This window comes from Meles meles, chromosome 6 (assembly GCF_922984935.1).
Source record: "Meles meles chromosome 6, mMelMel3.1 paternal haplotype, whole genome shotgun sequence".
NCBI lineage: Eukaryota > Metazoa > Chordata > Mammalia > Carnivora > Mustelidae > Meles > Meles meles.
Genome location: NC_060071.1, coordinates 134,343,263 through 134,365,006, shown reverse-complemented (window position 1 = coordinate 134,365,006; position 21,744 = coordinate 134,343,263). Strand labels below are relative to the sequence as shown.

The window sequence follows — 21,744 nt, the reverse complement described above, 5'->3', positions numbered from 1 at the left end:
TGCGTACAAACCGAGAGAGCCATTCCTGGCCAACCGCCACCCGCTCCCGCAGGAGAATCACGCCTCCTGCTCTGTCTGCTAGAAGCCCGCCCACCCGTGTCTCCTCAAAGCCCCGCCTCGAAGCCGTGCCCCAGCGGCTCTAAGTTCAAGGTCCCCTGCACAAAATGGCGGCGAACCCTGGGAACCAACCATAGAGACGCTCGCCTTCCGCGGAGAAAGCTCAGGCCTCTTAGGGATGTCCGCGATTCCCCGGGAGGCGTGCCCGCCTCGCCTTCCGGTTGGGGGGCCCTTCTAGGAGAACCTCGGCAGTCTCCATGGTGCCGGGTCCTCCGAGTCGAGTCACGTGGCCGGAGAACCCCGCCGCGGAGGCGGAGGGAGGAGAAATGGGCGGGAGGCGGGAGCTGGTGGGGAATAGCTTGAGACCCGGCGCCGACGGGGTTGTCATGGAGCCGCGGGGCCGGGCTCGCGCATGCGCCGCTTGACCCGCTGGGCCGGTCGTGGAGAGGCGACCTCGGCCCTAGGTGAGAGCGGGAGGGTTGGGTCCGGGGGCCAAAGGTTCGCGCGGGGAGCGTGGGGAAAGGAGGCAGGAGTAGGGGAGAGAAGGGAAGCGACGTAGGCAAGAGAGAGGACGGGACTTTCGGGGGACAGAGGGCCGAAGGGTGGGAGCAGGAGGCGGTGCGTCTGTTTCCCTTTTAGTTGGTTGCTTTTGCTGCGAGGGGCGCGGCTGCGTAGGAGAGGGGGTGGCGGGAGTCTGGGGGCTGTGTGTGGGGAGGGGACTTGTATGGGCAGCGAGTAGTGTACCCAGTCAGGGCGGGTGGGCCCGGGTCTATCCCTCCTGGGCGTCCAGGCAGCGGCGGAAAGCCCGCAGGCCTGCAGGGCTCTGAGCAGAGGGGCAGGTAACGGGCAGGTGAATGGGAACTGGGCTGTTACCCGGTGAGGGTCCTGGGCCTCCAGTTAGGGGATGGACATAGTGCCCTGTCCTGGGCCCGGGACGCAGGTGTGCTGTCTTTTGCAGAGATCTGATGTCACCCATTTGGCTGGTTTCACCCAGGTTTCTCCTGGGTGGCCAGCTTGCCAGATATGGTGCCGGGTCGTGGGGAGGTGGGGGAGACGGTGCGCAGTGCCAAGTAAGAAGTTAGTGGTTGGTGAGTGGGTTTCGGGGAGTTCTGATCCAGGCCCAGGGCCCAGGCGGCAGCCAGGCTTCTTGTGATTGCCCAAGTCCTGGCAGTACACATTGCCTGGGCGTTTGCCCTGGGAGTCTGGTGGTGTGCCAGTCACAGCACGGTCCTAGGGTCTGCCCAGTTCTGCCCTGCTGAGCTGGCAGGCTGGTGGATGCCTGGAGCGTGCTCCTGCTGCCTGGCACAGATGCAGCGTGGGCTGGTGCGAATGGGGAGGTGGGCACTGTTACTGTGAACCCTTCTGGAAGCTGGCGATCTGGAGAATTTCGCTCATCTTATCTCTTCTTTGGAAGAGGAGAATGGAGGGAGCCATATCTGGTTCCAGACAGAGGACATTGTATGGAATCGGGGTTCAGGATCTTTGACATAAATTTGCAGCCGAGTTGGAGAATGGAAATGGATGCGAAGGGGAAAATGAGTATTTGAGATTTCCGTGGGGGGCGGGGGAACGTGTCTTCCCTCTGTTAAAGCACACAGACATTTCCCCAGAATGGTATCTCCCACATGGAGACGAAGACAAAGTAACTTCAAGGAAAAGCCTAGTAATATTATTTCTAATTATAACTGGGTTTACTCATGATCTTCTGGGTGGTAAGGTCTTAGTTTCTCCAGCCTTGTGCTTTTTTCATATTTAAGCCTCTGCTTGAGTTTCACCTCACACCTCCGTCCATGCACGCATGTTATCCATGTGATACGTTTTAAAGGGAACTCGAGCTCTTGGGAAAGTTGCCAAGTGTCTATAAAAGGAAAGTCTGAGAGCAGCATTTCAGATCCTTTCTTTGTAAACCTTGGTTCCCCCTTTTATTATAAGCCTAAATCTCTATAAAGATTGTTTCTGGATTAGACAACATTTAATTCGGTTGGTGGACTGATCCCTGAGGTTTCACCTTAGAATAAGGGGCAAATGAGGTACCTGTTTCCCCCAGGAGACCAGACCTGGAAGTTAAATCTTGAGACAACCATGGTGTTTGGAAACGCGCGGTCATGACCTTCAAGCTGTTGGGGTATTTCAATGACAGCTAAGCTGTGAGGCCGTCAGCGGGGCTCGGCAGGACAGAAGATTTGCTGGAATGTATTATTCTGTTGAGCACCTCACACATTAGTTTTGGGGGGTTAAGGTTGCAAAGATGAAAAACAACTCGAGGTTGAGGAGACAGATGACTGGACTGGAATGTAAGGAGTGCAGAAATAAGCCAAGTGCTGGAGAGCGCTAGTTAGAATTTTATGTTATCCCTATTTATATAAACTTCTGTATTTATTGATTCACTCTCTATTATGAGTTTTATGTGTACTATTCCCCCGGGAACGTTTTGGACAATGTGTCACATATGTACCTAGAAGAGGCCCAATTAGGTCGATTCTGACAGTCTGGGGGAACTTAAGCTGGAGTCCTTTCCATGGAGAGTCAGGCATGTGAGGATCTCAGATGTTTGTAAAGCAGTGTTAGTGGTTTCCAGTCTGTGCCAGGAAGCAGGACATGGCACGGTGGGTAAGAGCTGAGTAACCCAATTTCCACCGCTAGTCTGCTTAGGAGCATCTGCCTTGATTGTAAAATAATATTGAGGAGGAAAAAAAATCTTGAGGTTTTCAAACTGCCATTTGGATGGCTCTGGGTTTGAGAGCAGTGGGGTAACTGCCATCACTGTGTGCTTTTCTCTGTCCCGGGCCTTGAATTGTGCTGTGCGTGAGCGGGTCTGTTGTTCACTGACTTACTCCCCCGCGTCCCTCCCAGGACGGTGGTGCCTCTCCTCTCAGAGAAGCGAGGTCAAGGAGGGATAATGTAGCCCTTCATAGTCCATCCCACCTTCCTAAGACACCAAGGCTTTCTGTTGCTTAAAAAGAACTTTGCTAAAAAAAAAAAAGAACTTTGCTTTGGACAGAGGCTTTCATATTTTTAGTCACTTTCACATTCAAAGCAGTCCATGCGCTCTTCCGAGGTGGGTTATGCATTCTTTATTTCCAACTGCTACCACTTCTCTAGGATTTAACATTTTTGCATCTGTTCTCCTTTTAGCCTATTAGTCAACGTTTGCGTTTTGATTCCACAAGTATGCACCTTCTTAATGAGCCAGAAAATTCCTGTGTATCTTCTGAAGCTCCGTTGGCCACACTTGTGTAACAGGAGCAACCCTTTTTGGTTGTCTTATCAAAAGGACTGTAGACTAAATTGGGATGCTTTATCTAAAATGCGTGTAAAATAATTCATATCTAGTAAGGTAATGTAAAAACTTTCCCAAGCGCTCAGTTAGGTGCAACACACACGAGCTACCTTCCTGGTCTAAAGAGCAGGGTCAGACTTCTGGAAGGCTGATGGCCCATCCACAAGCTACAGCTCCGTCCGTTTTGAAGAAGCTTCCTGTTCCCTTTCGGTGGTGTTACTTCAGGAAAATGAAACTATGCACATTTGTTGGGTTCCATTCGAAAGTTTCCTGATTTAATGAAACATACAGTTCTACATTTTGGTCTCCTTACATTTTGGTCTCCTTTTTATTTATTTTTTACTTTTTAATTTAAAAAAAATTTTTAAAGATTTTATTTATTTATTTGACAGAGAGAGACAAAGCAAGAGAGGGAACACAAGCAGGCGGTTGGGGGAGGGAGAAGCAGGCTTCCTGCTGAGCAGGGAGCCCTATGTGGAGCTCCATCCCAGGACACTGGGTTCATGAACTGAGCTGAAGGCAGCCGCTTAATGACTGAGCCACCCGCATGCCCCTTGGTTTCCTTTTTGAACTGGTTTATTTACGCTGTCCAATTTCATAGCCACGCAGTAGAGGCGCTACCTTGCACATTGTGCTGTGCAAGGGGGGACAGTATCATTGTTTCTCTTATGCACATAGGACTTCACTTGTGACCAAGAGTGCTTGGTATGACATGGATTGAATGGGGGAAGCCAGTCCCCTTGAATGAGTTAGATAGGATACAAAATAATTCTTACTTGGAGTTGTGCTTAAAATTGAGTCTCATTCAGAGAAGTTCCCTTTAGTCTGCTTCTACCGCATGCAAAAAAGTAGGAGCAAGAGGGTTGCTCCAGGAAGCTTGTAAACATCCTTGTCTTTAATTTTATCTTGACCCACGCCTCTGCTTCTGGTGTAGGTGATGTTCTTCGCCGTATCCTCTGCTAGAGAAGTGTTCAGACTTGACATTTCAGGGATATTCCAGATACAGTGCCCTTTGGCAGGGAGCTCGTGTTCCTCTCCACTCAGAAGGACAGATGGATGGAGGCGCAAGGGCACTGTGGTTTAGAGCCTCACCAGGCATTCCTTGGACCTAGTATTTGTCCGTTCATGCTGCGGTAAAAAACGACATAGACTGGGTAGCTTACAAACAACAAAAATGTATTCTCACAGTTCTAGAAGCTGGAAGTCCAAGGTCGGGGGGCCAGCACAGTCATGTTCTGGGTCACAGAGTGTTTGCTGTCCTGTGGTGGAAGGGGCAAGGCGTTTCTCTGGTGTCGCCTTTATAATGCACTCACCCCATTCAGGAGGGCTCCGCTCTGCTCTTTTAAGCACCTCCTAAAGGCCCCACCTCAGACTGCCATCCTCTGGGGATGGTGGTGGTTAGGATTTCAGCATACAAAGTCGGGGCGGGGTGGGGGCGGGGGAGGGACCACACGCAACCATTCAGACCATAGCGCCTACCCATTTGTCACCGTCATTGCCATTTTCCCTGTTTTCTCTATCCCCCCCAATAACCTTCGTGTTCTTACCATACCATCCTTATCTCTGCCGTTCCACGGGGACGCAGATGGCCTTGTTAAAACATTTGGAATGTTCTCAGCCTCTGCCAGCCTTCCGAAGGGTTCATTTGTCTCATTCTTTGCACTGTTAGCCAGGTTCTGGATACACCGTGGACTCGTGTGTCACTGGGCCAGGTCTGGGCTTCTTTAGCTTCTCTGGGCTCCCAGCTTGCGCATGTGACAGCCTCCCCAGCCTCTCCACTTGGGTGACCCACAGCCACTTCTGTCTACATGGCCAAGATTGGACTGTCCTAGCCACGCCACCGAGTCCCTCTGCACCCTTCTTGGGCTGCCTAGCCTAGGAAATGGTCCCACCGTCTACCCCCCAACATGCAGTCACCAAGCCCCTTCTTTCTAAACCTACCTCCGGTCTGTTCCCTTCTGTCCTTTCAGCACTACCACCGCTTTAATTCCCCGGGGCTTCTGTGGTAGTATCTGCACGATCTCAGTGCCTCTCGCCTCTCTCCACTTTAACTCGGTCCAGCACCCAAAATGCTTTGAAAATGCTGCTCGACCATGGGTTATAAGGCACTGCCTGCCTGGCCCCCACCAGTCCCTCTAGGCACAGGTGCATGGCCTTCTACCCCCCTGCGCCATGCTCTGGCCTCCCTGGCCTCTCAGCTCTTTGAATGTGTCAGATTCTTTGCTCCTTTAGGGCCTTCACAGGGCCACATCCCACTCACTGCCCTTCCCCCGGCTAACTCCTCTGGATCCCGGCTACACATCACTTCCTCAGGAAGGCTTTCCCTTGCCCAGTACCACCTGCCCCGCCCCCAACCGCTTTTAGCCCCTCCCCTTCATAACTGTTACCAAAAATAGTGATTTAGGGGAGCTCCTGGGTTGCTCAGTCAGTTAAAGGTCTGCCTTCATCTCAGGTTATGATCCTGGGGTCCTGGGATTGAGCCCCACACTGAGCTCCCTGCTCAGCTGCTCAGCAGAGAGCCTGCTTCTCCCTCTCCCTCTGCCCATTCCCCGCCCCCACTCATGATCTCTCTCAAAATAAATAAGTAAAATCTTTTTTAAAAAGTGACTAAACGGGGCGCCTGGGTGGCTCAGTGGGTTAAGCCTCTGCCTTTGGCTCAGGTCATGATCTCAGGGTCCTGGGATCGAGTCCCGCATCGGGCTCTCTGCCGAGCAGAGAGCCTGCTTCCTTCTCTCTCTCTTTCTACCTGCTTCTCTGCCTACTTGTGATCTCTCTGTCAAATAAATAAATAAATTCTTTGGGAAAAAAAGTGACTAAATAATTGTATGATTACTTGATTAGTGTCTGTCTGGCTCTCCAGACCATAAGTTCCAGCAAGGTGCTGACCATGTCTCTTGTGTGCACTTGGTGTTGGTCCTAGCACAAGGCCTGCGTCATAGTGGGCGCTGGATAGATAACTTTCTAAATGAGTGCCCCTTACCCTGAGCCTCAATTTCCTCTTTTGTAAAATGGAGGAGCAACGGCGGAGGACATTTACAGCAGTAACGTTGCGTGTGGACTTGTATGGAATCAAAGCATTATTATACATGGTCTTATTTGTGCAGAAAGTTCTTTTTAAGCCAAAACGTAGCCTGCACATATGAAGAGTTGTGTTCAGAACCTCATCCGAAGAAGTGAAGGTTAATTAGAACAACTCTACTGTCCGGGGCCTGCCAGTGCATGCTGGGAAGGCAAGCCTTGTCCAGGATGGGCATCACCTCTGCTCCCTTCCTCGGGGAGCAGGGGGAGTTGCCCCTTCCAAAAAGCCTAATCAAGTGTGCCTTTGTTAGCAGTTTACAAAGCTTCCTCTGAGTGTGGTTTGTGTGCCCTGAATTTGTAATGGAATTTGAGGGCAGGAGAGGACAGTGAACCTCCTTTTGGGTGGAAACCATTCTTCTATGCAGCAAACTTGAAGCCCGGGTAAGCGCAGGCCTCTGAGAAAATACGGAGGAAGTGGGCGAGGCCAGTGTTCTCTGCCCTCACTTTCCTCACCGGCAGGATCACCTGTGTCCGCTCTCCAGGCACTGTCTTCTTACATAATTGTTGTTTTCCCCAGGGCAACCCAGTTGAAAGGAGGACTGATGAATCCACTTCCAGCCCAGTAAAACATGGAGAGGAAAAACCCGTCCAGGGAGAGCCCCAGAAGACTCTCGGCCAAACTGGGCAAAGGCACAGAGATGAAGAAGGCGGCTCGTCAACACGGCATGGCAGCTGCTGAGTCAGATAAGGACTCCGGATTTTCAGGTTAAAAATACTTTCTTCCTTCCACATCGCAGTGAATGATTTGCCTAAAACTCCTCCTAAAAATGTCCTCCCTAAAATTTGTGTGATAAATGTGGGAAGCTTTCATGTGTAGGATAACTGACTGGTCTTACGTCTTAAAACGGTAATTCTGGTGCCCGTGTTGTGGGCTACCCGTCAGAGTCACCGGGGGTTAGTTTTGAGGGAATGATCTGCCATCTTTTTTCAACTCAGACTCTCTCAACTTTAAATCTTACATGTCCAACTGTTGCAAGTGGTTACTGGGGAAAAAATACTTAAATACAATTCTGTTGCTCCTTTTCCAGAGGAGTAGCTACATTGCTGGAAAAAACGGACTGCTGCATGGTGTCACTATTAGCAAATGAAACAGAAATAGTATATAATTTTAGATAACCCTTTTCACTAAGAAAGTAATTTTGCCATGTTTAAAAGCATTTCCCCCCACAACCCACCCCTGTCAGGATCTGTGCATTTAGACAGATTTTTTTTTTTTTTTTTTTTTTTTTTTTGCATTTGAACTAAGACCCCCTCAGTACAGTTCCAAACTGGAGGCTCTATTCGAGACCAGCAAGTAGAATGGTTTTCAGGTTTCCTCACTAGTTTGTTTTAAACCTTATCTGAAAGGGCTAGCTGCCTGCACAACGAATCTTTTAATTTTGTCCCGGGCGCTGTTACTTCCAGGTTTGAGGATAATGGCTTAAATATGGCTTGAGAGTATCAGCATCTTTGGCCGAGAGGACGCAGAGAGATGATGCCAGGGGTTCCTGGCTGGGTCAGCACGCTGAGAGTAGCGCCCTCTGCTAGAGGAAGATTTATGTTACCCAGCTTCACAGAGACTCATCAATCCATCTTGTTGATTTATTAATTTATAGTGCAAAATGCAGCTGTTAGGAAAATTAGAACTCTCTCATCCCTAGATTGGTGTGTTTTCTCCCTGTAGGCATGCTGCATGCGAAGCCAAATTAAAAATAGATTGTTGCTCAGAGAGGAACAGAGTACCAGCCTGATCGAAGGATTAGAATAAGGACAGTCCAGGGAAGGAGGGCCTGCTTATTAGCCCTTTGGGTTTTTCTTCTCTCTCAGCATTATTTCTGAGGCTTGACTCATCATAAGGCTCATCTGAGATTCTTGTTAACAATACTGATCACCGCCACCCAGGTCCGTCCTGATTCCCCTGAGGTCATCAGTTGCTAAAGGAATCTCATCAGTATTACTCATTTAATTAGCAGAATGCCTTTTCAAACTCCCAAGGGAGTTGGAATATCTACCGAGTAATAATAATCATGTTAACATTTATATAGAATTTACCGTATAAGTTCTGTGTAACTAGTGGCTGGCTGGCAAGCCAGCCCCTGATGTCTAAGTTTGCCAGTTTCCATGGTGCATTTATCTCACCAGGACCAATTAATTTCAAGCTACTAATACGATGTTACCAAATGAGGGGATGGGAAGATTGGGGGAATTAGAGAAGATGTACAGTCTTAGTCCGTGTGAGCTGGCGGGACCCAGCTGCAGCACACTGTGGCATGGGCCACATTAAGTAGTTCACATAAAATAACTCCTAACGGCTATCCTGTAAGAAAGTGACTGTTACGTTCCGCATTTGACAGATGGGGAAATTGAGGCATAGAAAGACTACATGATTTCCGGGGCGCTTGGGTGGCTCAGTCGTATGAGTGTCCCACTCTTGATTTCAGCTCGAGTCATGGTCTTGGGTCATGGGATGAGCCTCTTGTGTCAGGCCCCACCTCAGGCTCCCCTTGTGCAGAGTCTGCTTGTCCCTTTCCCTCTGCTCCTTCCCCTGCTCACGTGCTCGTGCACACGCTCTCTCTAATAAATAAGCACATCTTTTTTTTATTTTTTAGATTTTTATTCATTTATTTGACAGATCACAAGTAGGCAAAGAGAGAGGAGGAAGCAGACTCCCTGCTTAGCAGAGAGCCCGATGCGGGGCTCGATCCCAGGACCCTGGGATCATGACCTGAGCCGAACGCAGAGGCTTTAACCCACTGAGCCACCCACGCGCCCCTAAATAAGCTACATCTTTTAAAAATTAAAAAAAAAAATGTTGCTAAAAAAGGATTACATCATTTCCAAGATCAGGCAACTGGTCAGCGGTAGAGCTGGGTTTTGAATCCAAGGCTGTGTGACTCCAGATGCCCTACCTTTCAGCACTGTTGCTGAAAGTACTTAAGTGGCCTGCTTTGATGAAATTCTTTTTTTTTTTTTTTTTAAGATTTTGTTTATTTATTTGACAAAGATCACAAGTAGGCAGAGTGGCAGGCACAGAAGGGGGGGGGGGGTAGCAGGCTCCCTGCTGAGCAGAGAGCCTGAGGCGAGGCTCAATCCCAGGACCCTGAGATCATGACCTGAGCGGGAGGCAGAGGCTTAACCCACTGAGTCACCCAGGCGCCCCTCTGATGAATTCTTTAGGTTAATGTCAGCCAAATCCACCTCATCTGTTCATCTGTTTCTTCAGTAATTGATCAGGAGTAGTCAGTGATGGGGAGTACACGTTAGCTGAGATGCTCACAGTTGCTACACTGTGAGTGTAATAAATTTTCACTGGAGTGAAAATATTGTGTGGGAACTAAAACCTACATGAGGTGGGTGCTTGGGTGGCTCAGTGGGTTAAGTATCTGCCTTCAGCTTGGGTCATGATCCCAGGGTCCCAGGATTGAGTCCCGCATCAGGCTTCCTGCTCATTGGGGAGTCTGCTTCTCCCTCTCCCCTCTGCCCCTCCCCGCTGCTTGTGCTCTCCCTCCCTCAAGTGCTCTCTCTCTGAATTGTGTAAGACTGTTGAATCACAGACCTGTACCCCAAAACAAATAACACATTGTATGTTAATAAGAATAAATAAATAAAATAAAGTAAATGAATAAAATCTTTTTAAAAAATTAAAAAAAAACCTACATTTGGTGTGGCTCTTCACACTTTTTGATGTTCTATAAGAGAGCCACAAGATTCCCTTGCTTTGGCATTCCGTATATACTGACCTTTGGCCCACACTCATCAGGGCCTGGGCTAAGATTATGGTTGAAGTTTGGGTGGGCACGTGGATACGTGTGCAGTTCCTGTTATCTGAATGATAACAGTATTGCTGTGATTAAGCTAAGGTTATTGCAGCCAGACCTTCATAGGTTAGGGTGGTGTACAAGTTCGCTAGGACAGCTGTAACAGTCCACAAACCGGGTGGCTGAAACAGCACATTCGTCATCTCACAGTTCTGGAGCCTAGAAATCTGAGACCAAGATGTGGGCCGGGTTCCTTCTCTGAGGGAGAATTTACTGATCACCAGACTCCTCTCCTGGAGATCATGATAGCGAAGGTTGGTGGGAGGGCCCTGAAAAGTGGGTTCTGTTGCTTTTTACACACGTCTCTGGTGTTTCTATGATCAGACCGGTTTAGGAAACATTGTAGGCCTAATGTCCCTTTTTTTTCTTTTACTATCACGTTCGTTTTTCATCTCTTTTTCATATCCTGAAGGTAATACGTGCTCATTTTAGGAGCTTTGAAATTCAGGAACACACAAAGAAGAAACTAAACATTATCCATAATCCTACCACCGATTAGGGCCAGGATGTTGACGTTTCGGTATGTCTTCCAACAGTCTCAGCCTTGTCAGGTCACATGTTTTGTAGTGTGTCCCAAAGTCTGGATGGTTTTCCCGATAGTTGCCTAATTCTCTATGTCGAAGTGCTTTAAGAAGCATTGTGTTGAGGCACCTGGGTGGCTCAGTGGGTTAAGCCTCTGCCTTCGGCTCAGGTCATGATCTCAGGGTCCTGGGATTGAGCCCAGGACCCTGCTCAGTAGGGAGCCTGCCTCCCTCTCCTTTCTCTGCCTGCCTCTCTACCTACTTATGATCTCTCTTTTTCTCTCTGTCAAATAAATATATAAAATCTTAAAAAAAAAAAAAAGCGTTGTGTTGTTCAGACATAAGGTAGGATTAAAAATCATCGTTACACCCCAGAGAGCGACCTTGTATGGGCCTCTGGTCTCTCCTGGGCCACTGCCAGGTTTTATCAGTGCCCGAGTTACCATTCCGAGTACCTTGGAGCGTGATGGGATTTGTAAAACATAGGTAGTTTTTCCCATTTGAATTATTCTCCCAACTTTATGTTTTGAAAAATTTCGGATGTACACAAAATGGAATGACCATCACAGATATCTCATTCAGATCCGCTGAGGGATAGCATTTTGCCATATTGCTGTATGTCTCTATACACATACATACCTCCTCCTGTTTGTACCGTATATATCTATATATAAACAAATATACTTCAGTACCAGTCTCCTAAAAGAGTAGCATTCTTCTGCAATAATTCCAGCGTCAGGGTTGTAACCAAGAATTTTCACTCGATGTCAGTTATTAATTAGCCATAACCCATATTCAGATTTTCCCTGTTGTCTCCATAATGTCCTTTGTAACTGTTTGTCTTTGTCGATTTGTTGGTTTTGGATCCAGGATCCAATTAAGTATTGTGCATTTCATTTAGTTGTCCTTTTTCTTCTGATTTAGTCTAGAACAACGTCCTCATCTTGCCTTGCCTTTTCCTTCCTCCCCTTTGTCCCTTTGTTTTCTTTAATGACACTGACATACTTGAATGAATTAGGCCTGTTGTTCTGTAGAATGTCTCACTCTCTGGATTTTTCTGATAGTCTCTCCATTATTAGAGTCAGGATGAGCATTTCGTTTTTACCAGAATACTGCACTTTTGATGTTACATCATTCCCCTAGCACATAATGAGACTCCCGAGTTTGTCTGTTCTTTGTGATGCCCTGGCTGATCACGTGGTTAAGGTCGTGTGTAAGCTTATATGAGATAGCTTTATTGGAAAAGTACTTTTTTCTCTTTGTAATTAGTACATAGTTTATGGAATGATACTTTGACACTGTGTGACTGTCCTGTTTCCCAAAAACTCTTGACCAGTGATTTTAACAACCACTGATAATGCTTGCCTGAATCCTTTACTACATTTTTGGCTGAAAAATCATGATCTGAGGGGCGCCTGGATGGCTCAGTCATTAGGCATCTGCCTTTAGGCTCAGGTCATGATCCCAGGGTCCTGGGATCGAGCCCCACATGGGGTTCCCTGCTCAGCGGGGAGCCTGCTTCTCCCTCTCCCACTCCCCCTGCTTGTGTTCCTGCACACGTGCTCTCTCTCTCTGTGTCAAATAAATAAATACAATCTTTGGGGGGGAAAGTTACAGTTAGAAAACAATGTGCTCTGATTTACCGTTCCTTGTACACGTTAGTGGCTGCCACTTCTGTGGAGCAGGCACACTTCTGTAGAGTAGTACAGACACTTCTGGAGACCTTTTGAGCACCGCTGCGGATTCACGGAATGCTCTTGTAATTCAGTCTGTCAGTCCTGTGTAATTGTCCCAAACTTGGCCAATGGGAGCCCCTTCTAGATGGTTCTGTGTCTTTCCGACTTGACCCCATTTGTGTTTGAGCACTTCCTTGCTTTCTAGGACAATAAGATGTCCGGACTCATCTTGTACTTTCCACTCCCACTTGAACTGAACTTAGCTGTTTCTCCATGGATTCCTGTTTTTCTTTTTGCGCAGGATGGCGTTTAGAAACCAAGATTCATGCGCTCGCATGCATTTTGCTTCTGAGGTCCTTTGTCTCAGGCCCTGGTTCTTCGCTAGAGATGCACACTCGGAGTCCTTGCGCCCTGTGAAAATCCACTTGCCTGGGCGTCAGATCAGTCCTTCAGTAGGCGAAGGGAGGCCCCCAGCATCCGTAAATTCTAGAGAACATCTCTAGACATTCTGATTAAATGCAAGGGTTGACACTTACGCTCATTTGAATTATAGTCACATTTCCGTCCTGCCTCAGCCCCATTACTCCGCGATTCTTGATGAGCATTTAGTGTATCCCCAGGCTCCTCGCTGGCAGGGTTAGAGCAGGCTCCCGGCTTATTCCAGCAGGTCACTAATTAAGGCCTTTCTGTATGGATTTCACATGGGGCGCCCTCATTTGCTTTACCCCAGAGAGTGCCGTTTTGTCTCCCCTTGTGCGGGATCCCCAGGGGTGCACTCAAGTGTGCATTTAGGACACCAGCACCTCCTTTGTTGGAGGTGTTGGGTGGAGGGGGGTTAACAAAAACACATTTCAGATTTCAGCTTGGACGAACTTACCCAGAATTGTGCAATTAGAAATTTTAGGATGGAGCTCTTTACATTTCAGCATGGATGTAAGTTTTGAGGTTTACAGGTTGGTTTTGTCTTTATTCTTCTTCCTGTGGTGCCCAGAGCCTCTAAAGGTCTTCATCCTGCCCCAGGTCACACACACAGTCCCTCCCCTCTCAGCAGCAGATTCTTGAAAGTAAAGATCTAGCTTTGAACCCTTCACCCTGCTTCTCCTGTCAGCTGGCTTTAATTACTTTCACATAAACCCTAACTGATGCAAGCTTTTGTCTGTAATAGACTTAGAAAGGAAGTCTGCTGTCCTAGGGTAGCGATTTATAATCTTTTGAGGTAGGAGGGTTCATGTGTGGATTCCACTGAGAATACAATGAAAGCTAAAGACTCTTTCAGAAAAATTCACAAAAAACGTATATCGCAAATGTTCCATTCCATTTCGAGAAATCCGTTAACTCCTTAGAAGGTCTGCTTAGGAGCCCCCGAGCCTGGATCCTATGCGAACTGACCATTCTTCTGCCCAGCAGATGGGAGCTCAGAGTGTCTGAGCTCGGCGGAGCAGATGGAGTCCGAGGACATGCTGAGCGCCTTAGGCTGGAGCCGAGAAGACAGGCCGAGGCAGAACTCCAAGACCGCAGGCAGTGCCTTCCCGGCGCTGTCCCCAGTGGTCGTCATGAAGAATGTGCTGGTCAAACAGGTGAGGACTGCTGTCTCCTGATGTGTCTGCCCATTCAAGTTTCTGAGCTCCCTCTGTACAGTGCTCTTCCTCTCCGTCAAGGAGAGATTTTAGAAGCAGACCATGGGAACCACACTGATGTGTGCTTCTGTCCCGGGGACCGTGGTTTCAGAAGGACTGCAGTAACCGTGACCTGGTTCCCATTCTCCACACAGTAGGACTGCTTTATTTCTGTATTCCTGGTTTGTCCAGAGAGACCCCAGAAATAAAGGAACGAAGCAGAAATGACATACCTTCCACGGTGCGTTCTAACATATGGCAGAGTTGAGGGTAGAAACAAAAGAATCTCTTTTTAATTTGAGTTGCCCTTGAATTGAGAGATGCACGATGCAGTTATTTGTCTGAGCAGTAGAGGCAATTTCCGTGTTCTCTCAAAGTCGCGTCGTCAGTGAGAAAGCAGCTCTTCAGTTGGGCTGCGGCTGTCCCAGTAGAGGCCACACAGCATTGTTGTGGAATTGAAAGTACCCTGTTTGGGGCTTGATTACATAACTATGCATATGACGTGATTATTGTCGGATATGAAGACAAGAAGATTTAGAGATGGAAACGGGAGCTCAGCCCGGTGTTTGAAACAGAGAATTCAGTCACATGAACCCGGCTGAAGAACATTGCACCTCACCCTTCTTTGCTCTAAAGGGTATCAGTTCTCACGTGGGTCCACTGCTGAGGCTGCTTGCGGCTGGTGAGGTCGGAAATCTGGCTTTGTGTGGTTGACCTTCCCACCTTAGGTGGAAGAACCTGGTGAGAGCCCGACAGGAAACCCTGAGATCAGAACTGTTTACCTCGTTATGACAGGGGCACACGAACTGATTTTCACCAGGACAACCTAGTGACTTGGAGGAAAGAACTAAGAATTTTTTTTTTTAATTCTTTTTTTTTTTTTTTAAAGATTTTATTTATTTATTTGACAGAGAGAGACCACAAGTAGGCAGAGAAGCAGGCAGAGAGAGAGGAGGAAGCAGGCTCCCTGCTGCGCAGAGAGCCCGATGCGGGGCTCGATCCCAGGACTCTGGGATCATGACCTGAGCCGAAGACAGAGGCTTTAACCCACTGAGCCACCCAGGCGCCCCAAGAACTAAGAATTTTTGAAGCTTTTTCCTTGGCAGATCACATCTCAGCTGGGAGCGCAGTTGTCCTTACTGAAACAAAGAGAGGGAATAAAGGCATGAGATGGAGCCCACATGAGTTTGTTCAGGCAGCCCCCTGCCCAGCGCCACTTGCTTCCTGGGTTTTTTTTTTTCTCCTGGCTTTTTTCCTCCCCGCCTTCCTCTCCTGCTGCCTTCTCGCTCTTTCTTGTGTGTCTGTCTGTGTTTATGTGCCTTCTTTGTTGTAGGCGCGGCTGGCAGCTCCCGAGGGCTGAGCAGCCGGCCGTTGAGGAGTGAGTAGGCTTTTCCAGCAGAGCGGCATTCTTCAGGACAAAGACTGCGGGGAAGGAAGGCTGCTGGGCTCCATCAGGAGCTTGGAGGCTCCGGGGCAGGCTGACCTAGAGGAGCAGTCTAGGAGTTTTGTTTTGTGTTTTCACACATGCTTGAATCCAGCACATCCCCAAATTAAAATAATCGTACACTTAAAAAAAAAAAATCTCTGCATATTGTTTAATGTCTTGATATTTGCTGCTTGCTTTTAGGTATTTTTCTTGTGAAGGTCTGGTTCCCTCTCTGCCCCCAGACCATGAGATCTTACACATCCTTGTTTAACCACCGTGGACGTCTGTTTGCTCATCTTTAACATGAAGGCTTTATGTGAAATGATTCTGAGATCCTATCCAAGCCAAAAATCTTGTCCCGTGCTCCCTCAGATGATTTCAGTGTGAATAACACATTGTCAGATCTCCTAAGTAGAACAGATAAGCTAAGTATCTATGCGGACAGTAGGCAGAGCTGCATTTCAGCATTAGCTGCTGAAATCAACTTGGGAGAGTAATGAGTTATCCAGTTAGTTTCTGGATCCGTTTGCCTCATAGGTCTTGTCCTTGTGGTGTAAGTGACTAGGGGGATAGCCTGAAGTTTTGCTCCTGACCAAGTGGGCCAGGCTGATCTCTACTTCAGAAGACCTCTAATTTTGGACCTCTGACAAGAAAGTGTGGTTGCTAGGCCTGGCCCTGATTGCTTAGGCATTACCCCAGCCAGACTCCAGAATGGATTTTCCGGGTCATCCTAGACTCTGTGCAGATGAACTATACTTGAACTTGGCTTAAAGTTCCTAGCGAGGCATCCAGGAAGCTGAAATGGCCGCAACACGGTATGCAGATGTAGGAAGAGAGTTCAGAGATTGCTTCAGAGAAATGGCCCCACCAGGGTTAAGAACCTCCACTGCGTTCTCTCTTCCTAGCCTCATCTACACCCGTATCTTTGGGACCGAGTTGGAACTGGACTGGCTTTTAAAACATTGGGGACAAATAGCCATGCCCTTCTTTATTAGACTTCCATCTAAATCAGTACTTTAAGAATAAAAAAAATGTATAATCGAGGGGTAACATAATAAAAGCTGAGTAGTGAACGGTTAGGATGGGTTTCAGAGTCCGAGCAAGGATGGAACCCTAGCTCCGTCACTTAGTAGCTTAGAGGCTTAAAGTAAGTTATTTCCACTTTCTGAGCCTCCATTTCTTATTTGTGAGAAAAAAGCAGTAACTCCACATGGGCGCTAGGGAGATGAAATGAGAGCACCCACATAAGCCATCATATGCAGTGTCCCCCCAGAGTAAGCACCATGTAAGCACTGTGGTCTTGAATGGCTTTCTGGTTACCAAGCATCACCAACTTAAAAACGGGCCACGACAATATGTACCTCTCTAATCAAAAGTCATTTTCAGGTGAAAGGGCCAGAGACAGGTAAGTGAAGACAGACGTGGGTGTAAAGACATTTGTCTTGAGATAAGCACATTTTAACTTCGGTCAGGACTTCAGACTGTCCATATTTTCATTGCCTCCATTGTGACCTTAACCCTGTGGTTACTTCGCCTACCTACAATTTCTCTTTCTGCGGGATAACGCTGGAATAAAAGTAATAGAGTTCCTTCAGTTTTCCCTTGAGGTTCAAAACAAAACAAGACCCAAACTGCTGATCTCAGACCCAGATGGATCTTCAGGCCCCTTTTCCAGTCCTGTTCTTGAGAAGGGCTCCCCGGAATGCGGGGGAAGCTCGGTCCCTGACAGGAGCTCCCAGTGCCTCCCCTTCCGCAGGTAACCGCAGCGCGCGGCTCTCCTCTGTTCGCAGGGCAGCAGCTCCTCCCAGCTCCAGTCGTGGACCGTCCAGCCGTCCTTCGAAGTGATCTCGGCGCAGCCGCAGCTCCTGTTCCTTCACCCGCCCGTGCCGTCTCCCGTGAGCCCGTGTCACGCTGGCGAGAAGAAGTCGGACTCCAGGAACTACTTGCCCATTCTGAATTCTTACACCAAAATCGCCCCCCACCCAGGCAAAAGGGGCCTTTCCCTCAGCCCAGAAGAGAGAGGAGAAAGTGGGATGCAGAAGAAAGTCTGTGCCGAGAGACTTGGGCCGAGCGAGCCCACCAAGCCTGGCGCCGTGCCCCCCAGCCCCCCGGCGCCGGCACCCCCGGGCGCCAAGCTTGCGGAGGACTCCGCTCTGCAGGGCGTGCCCTCTCTGGTGGCAGGTGGAAGCCCGCAGACTCTTCAGCCGGTGTCCAGCAGCCACGTGGCTAAAGCCCCCAGCCTGACCTTTGCTTCCCCCGCCAGCCCGGTGTGCGCGGCAGACAGCACGCTGCACGGCTTCGAGAGCAGCTCCCCGCTGTCGCCACTGGCCGCCAGCTACAGCTCGCCCCTGTGGGCCGCCGAGCACCTGTGCCGCAGCCCCGAGCTCTTGGCCGCCGAGCAGCGGCAGAGCAAGCACAGGCGCTTTCAGAATACCTTGGTCGTGCTCCACAAGTCCGGTCTGCTGGAGATCACGCTGAAAACCAAGGAGCTGATCCGTCAGAACCAGGCGACCCAGGTGGAGCTAGACCAGCTGAAGGAGCAGACCCAGCTGTTCATCGAGGCCACCAAGAGCAGGGCTCCTCAGGCCTGGGCCAAGCTGCAGGCATCTTTAGCCTCGGGGTCTAGGCACACCGGCAGTGAGCTGGAGGCGTTCTCTGACCACCCAGACATGTAACCCAGAAGGCATATTTTCTTGTGACTTGAGTGGTTCTTTTTAACTCGTTGGCTGTTTCTACTCCTGTCTCCCACAGCTTATGTAAGAGCTTTTCCTTCTACACTTCGACTCTTGGGCAGCTCACTTAGGAAGCCACATGCCGATACCTGGCCGCTGTCTTAACCTGTGGTCTGTGCACAGTTTACATATGGCTCTGATCCTGAGTCCCCGAAGGCTTGTGAATGCCCTGAGTCCCCTTTCCTTAGCCTGCAGGTGCTTAGATGGGTCACGGGGCAAAGCAGGAGAGATGGTTGTGTGGGGCTCTCGTGGCTGTCACCGCCCACCATCCCACACTGAACAAGGGTACAGTGACAGGGAGGAGCACACAGAGTGACACCTGTCAAGCCAGGGAGTAGGTGACAGAAGGATCCCTTTGTGGAGCTTCCCTCGAATGTCTTAGTCACAGACAGAAAGAGGAGGCGAGCTCGCGTTCCACAAGGCATCGTGCCATCTGGGCAAACACTAAAGTGCTGCGGGCACAGGTTGGGCCCAGGGTGCACGCGCTGAGCCACGTGATGCTCTCTTCCTACACTGGAAAGTCGAGGGGAGAGGGTCGCACCAGTGAACTCTTACACTTTAATCACAAGCCAGATTTCTCCTCACTAAACTGGTAGGCAAAATACTTCAGATTTTTAAAGTATGGAATGGATTCCGTACCATCTGGAATTGTAATTGCTGAATTGCTTTTTTGACTTAGACTCTGAAGAAAGTAGACATGGCCAGCATCTCTTGGTTGGGAGTTGGAGGATTCTGGAAATGTATGCTCCCACCCCCACCCCTGCCTCTTTTTGAAACAATGCAACCTGTTTTATGTGTGAAAATCTCAAAAGATAACTCTGTGGCTTTTGAGAATGTATGTAAGTTAACTCTCTGCTGCCACTTTTTTATCCCCTTTCATTTTTGTAAAAGAGGAAAGGAGCAATTACTAAGCTGATCGACTTTGAATTAAAACCATCCTGAGGTCCTGACGTTGAAGTGCCCAAAACATTGGAAACCACTCTTCGTGCTGATTGTGTTTTCCTATCCCGTGTTTTCATTTGTCGCATGTCACAGTGACATGGGGCACTTGTGGGGAAGTCTTCTGTGTCTCCTTTGTGCCCTGGATGTTGGCGGCAAAGCCAGAGGTGTGGGGTTGGTTATTTGAAGCTCATCTGGAAATGGAGGGTGCGATAACAATTTCCAGGTGAGACCAATTCTTGGAGCGTCGTGTAGAGGTAAATGGGATTCCTAAGTAGTGCCGTTTCAGACTTTTATCTCATTGGAATCTCATTTAAAAATTTCATCCTCTTGAAAATCTCCACACATTACCTTAGTAAGAAATTCCATAGGAGCAGCTTCAAATTTTCTGCAGGGAAAAATGTTCAAGTTTCACCAAGGCCAGAAGCTAATGCTCACATTTACCTGGCAGTTAAACTGTCACAGCATTTTTAAATTTCAAGGCATCGGATTGCCCACACTTTGTTACTAAACTTGATTGACTTAGATACGACCGGTTTAGAAATAGCTTGGTAAAAATCCCTGCACTCTCCTGATCAGTGCAGAATTATTACCTGCCATTTGCTTCCTGAAGGAGTTTCAAAATCCCAGCGAATGTGTCTTTAAGCAGTCTCTCGGCTCCTCTCAATATTCCCCTCTTGGCCTGCTCCCTTTGCCTCCCCTGAATCCATGTGGTGCTGTGGCAGCTCTCTCCGTGCACCATGCGAGGAAGCTTCCTTTCTGGCTGACGGTATTTGGCAGCAAAGATACAGAGACAGGTGCCTTCAGAACAGCCTGGGCGCCAGTCATGAGTCTTACTGAGTGTCAAAAATCTGAACACACTTGCTGAGAACCAAATTTATTCCATCGGAAAAACCCTCTGTGGAGCTATCAGCCTCTTGGACTCTTACTAGATTTAAGATTTGCATTTCCCTTCCTGTTATGGTGAAAGATGATGAAAGCCACCATTGATCCGCACTGCTGAGTGGCAGGGGGAAGCAGCATGTCCCTGGCTCTTCTCTGATCGTGTGACTTCATGCTGGAAGTCTCTGTAGGCTGTTAGCATGGGTGTTCTTTCCCTCGTGGAGCTGTAAGCAGATGAAGCCGAACAGGGAAGCTAGTTCTTGGAAGAAGAGGTCCACTGAGGCTCCCAGACTTTTGGGGCCACACGCCAGATCGGCACGTGAAGGAAGCTGGGAGTAGACCAGAAGGATCTCCGTTGGTTGCACGAGGCTGTAAGTAGTGATGGTCTTAGCGGGTGTGATTTGATCTGGTATGAAGCACTGGGGCAGAGGGACTACTTTCGGAGAGTGAGAAGCGATTCTGGGTTCAGACCGACACTTAACGAGAACTTTTGGCAGATTTTGTTGGCAGAGGTGAGACACATCTAGAAAAAGCTGCTGATGGAACTGGTTATGGGAACGGAGTTTAATAACATTTGTAATTTATTACACTCATGGCTTTTTATTGACTATCATATTGTCTGACTTTACTATGATTCCTTCAACAGAAAAGTAACTCTCATGCGTATATTGAAGTCTTTTTCCTGCTATGAATTCTTTAGGGTAGAGATTTACCAAATGTGAATTCCTTTGAGGAAGAATGAAGTTTTTGTAGAAATTGACTGTGAAATGTAAGAGAAAAATAAAATTCACTTACTTGAAAACTATTCGGCCTTTTTGCTTTATAAGTGCTTGAAAATACTAAGTGAAATCTAGAGTAAGTACATTTGACCCTTGAATAGCATGGGTTTGAAGGCACCCACTTATCCGTGAAGATCTTTTGATGAGGACGTTATAGTGCTACACATGTCGCTTCCTTAACGGTTTTCATAACCTTTCTGCCAGCTTGTCATTGTAAGAATACAGTACATCATACATAGAACGTATAAAATAGGTGTTAATCGATTGTTGTTACTGGTAAGCCTTCTGGACAACAGTAGGCTTTTTAGAATTTAAGGTTTTGGAGAGCCCAAACCTATACATGGATTTTCAACTGTGGGGTATCATGTTGTTCGAGGCTCAACTATATTTGCATTAAGTTTCAAACATGTACTCAGGTCACCTGGGAATGTTGGGATTAGCTACGGACCTGGTGTGAACTTGAAATGCAGGCAATCTTAAGGCAAGTGAATAGTCCAGTATTTCCTGGTGTCTTGGAGGTTTATATTGGGTGGGTTGGGAGGATGAGAGTCAGATACAATCCAAGGATTTATTTCTTCTGATCTGATACTTCCACAAATGTTGAAACTACAGTTGTCTGCTGGCGTGAGCTAACGTCACATTAAATCAAGTTCTTCCTACCACGGAGGTCCTTAGCAAGTACAACTCCAGGCCTCCCTCCGTGCTTCTTCGATTCCTAATGCTCTGCTCTTCCCTGCTCCCCAAGGCCAGTCCAACCACCCCTCCCCAGATTTTTAAGACACTGGAAAAATACAAGCTTATCCTCACGTAAAGACCTGGAGGGTTGCCAGAGTCTAATTCTCACAGCATTATTTCTGTCCTACACAATTTTCTTTTTTTTTTTTTTTTAAGATTTTATTTATTTGACACACAGAGAGAGAAATCATAAGTAGGCAGAGAGGCAAGCAGAGAGGTGGGGGAA

The 21,744-nt window shown here is 48.2% G+C and overlaps 2 protein-coding genes across 5 annotated transcripts in view; both read left to right on the top strand.

The window, feature by feature from the left end:
- The first annotated feature begins 369 nt into the window (after positions 1-369).
- Positions 370-20,809, top strand: CIPC (CLOCK interacting pacemaker). Of its 4 annotated transcripts, none has more exons than XM_046007626.1 (4): positions 370-521; positions 6,933-7,120; positions 13,817-13,986; positions 17,242-20,809. In XM_046007626.1, exons 2-4 carry the CDS (start codon positions 6,985-6,987, stop codon positions 18,124-18,126), a joined length of 1,191 nt encoding a protein of 396 aa, XP_045863582.1. In that variant the 5' UTR covers positions 370-521; positions 6,933-6,984; the 3' UTR covers positions 18,127-20,809. The 4 variants fall into 4 exon arrangements, with proteins under 4 accessions (XP_045863582.1, XP_045863586.1, XP_045863585.1 ...); XM_046007630.1 differs by lacking the exon at positions 370-521 and adding an exon at positions 651-675; XM_046007629.1 differs by lacking the exon at positions 370-521 and adding an exon at positions 6,172-6,796.
- Positions 20,304-21,744, top strand: part of TMEM63C (transmembrane protein 63C) — a 129,785-nt gene continuing 128,344 nt past the window's right edge. The window contains exon 1 of the mRNA XM_046007622.1: positions 20,304-20,375. The gene's annotated coding sequence lies outside the window, so the exon portion shown is untranslated. The remainder of the gene's footprint in view (positions 20,376-21,744) is intronic.

Bases quoted from the DNA above. Each gene is read 5' to 3' on its own strand.
- CIPC (XM_046007626.1), top strand. From the start codon at position 6,985: ATGGAGAGGAAAAACCCGTCCAGGGAGAGCCCCAGAAGACTCTCGGCC. The intron at 7,121-13,816 runs GTTAAAAATACT...TCTGCCCAGCAG, and splicing joins TAAGGACTCCGGATTTTCAG to ATGGGAGCTCAGAGTGTCTG. The intron at 13,987-17,241 runs GTGAGGACTGCT...CTCTGTTCGCAG, and splicing joins AGAATGTGCTGGTCAAACAG to GGCAGCAGCTCCTCCCAGCT.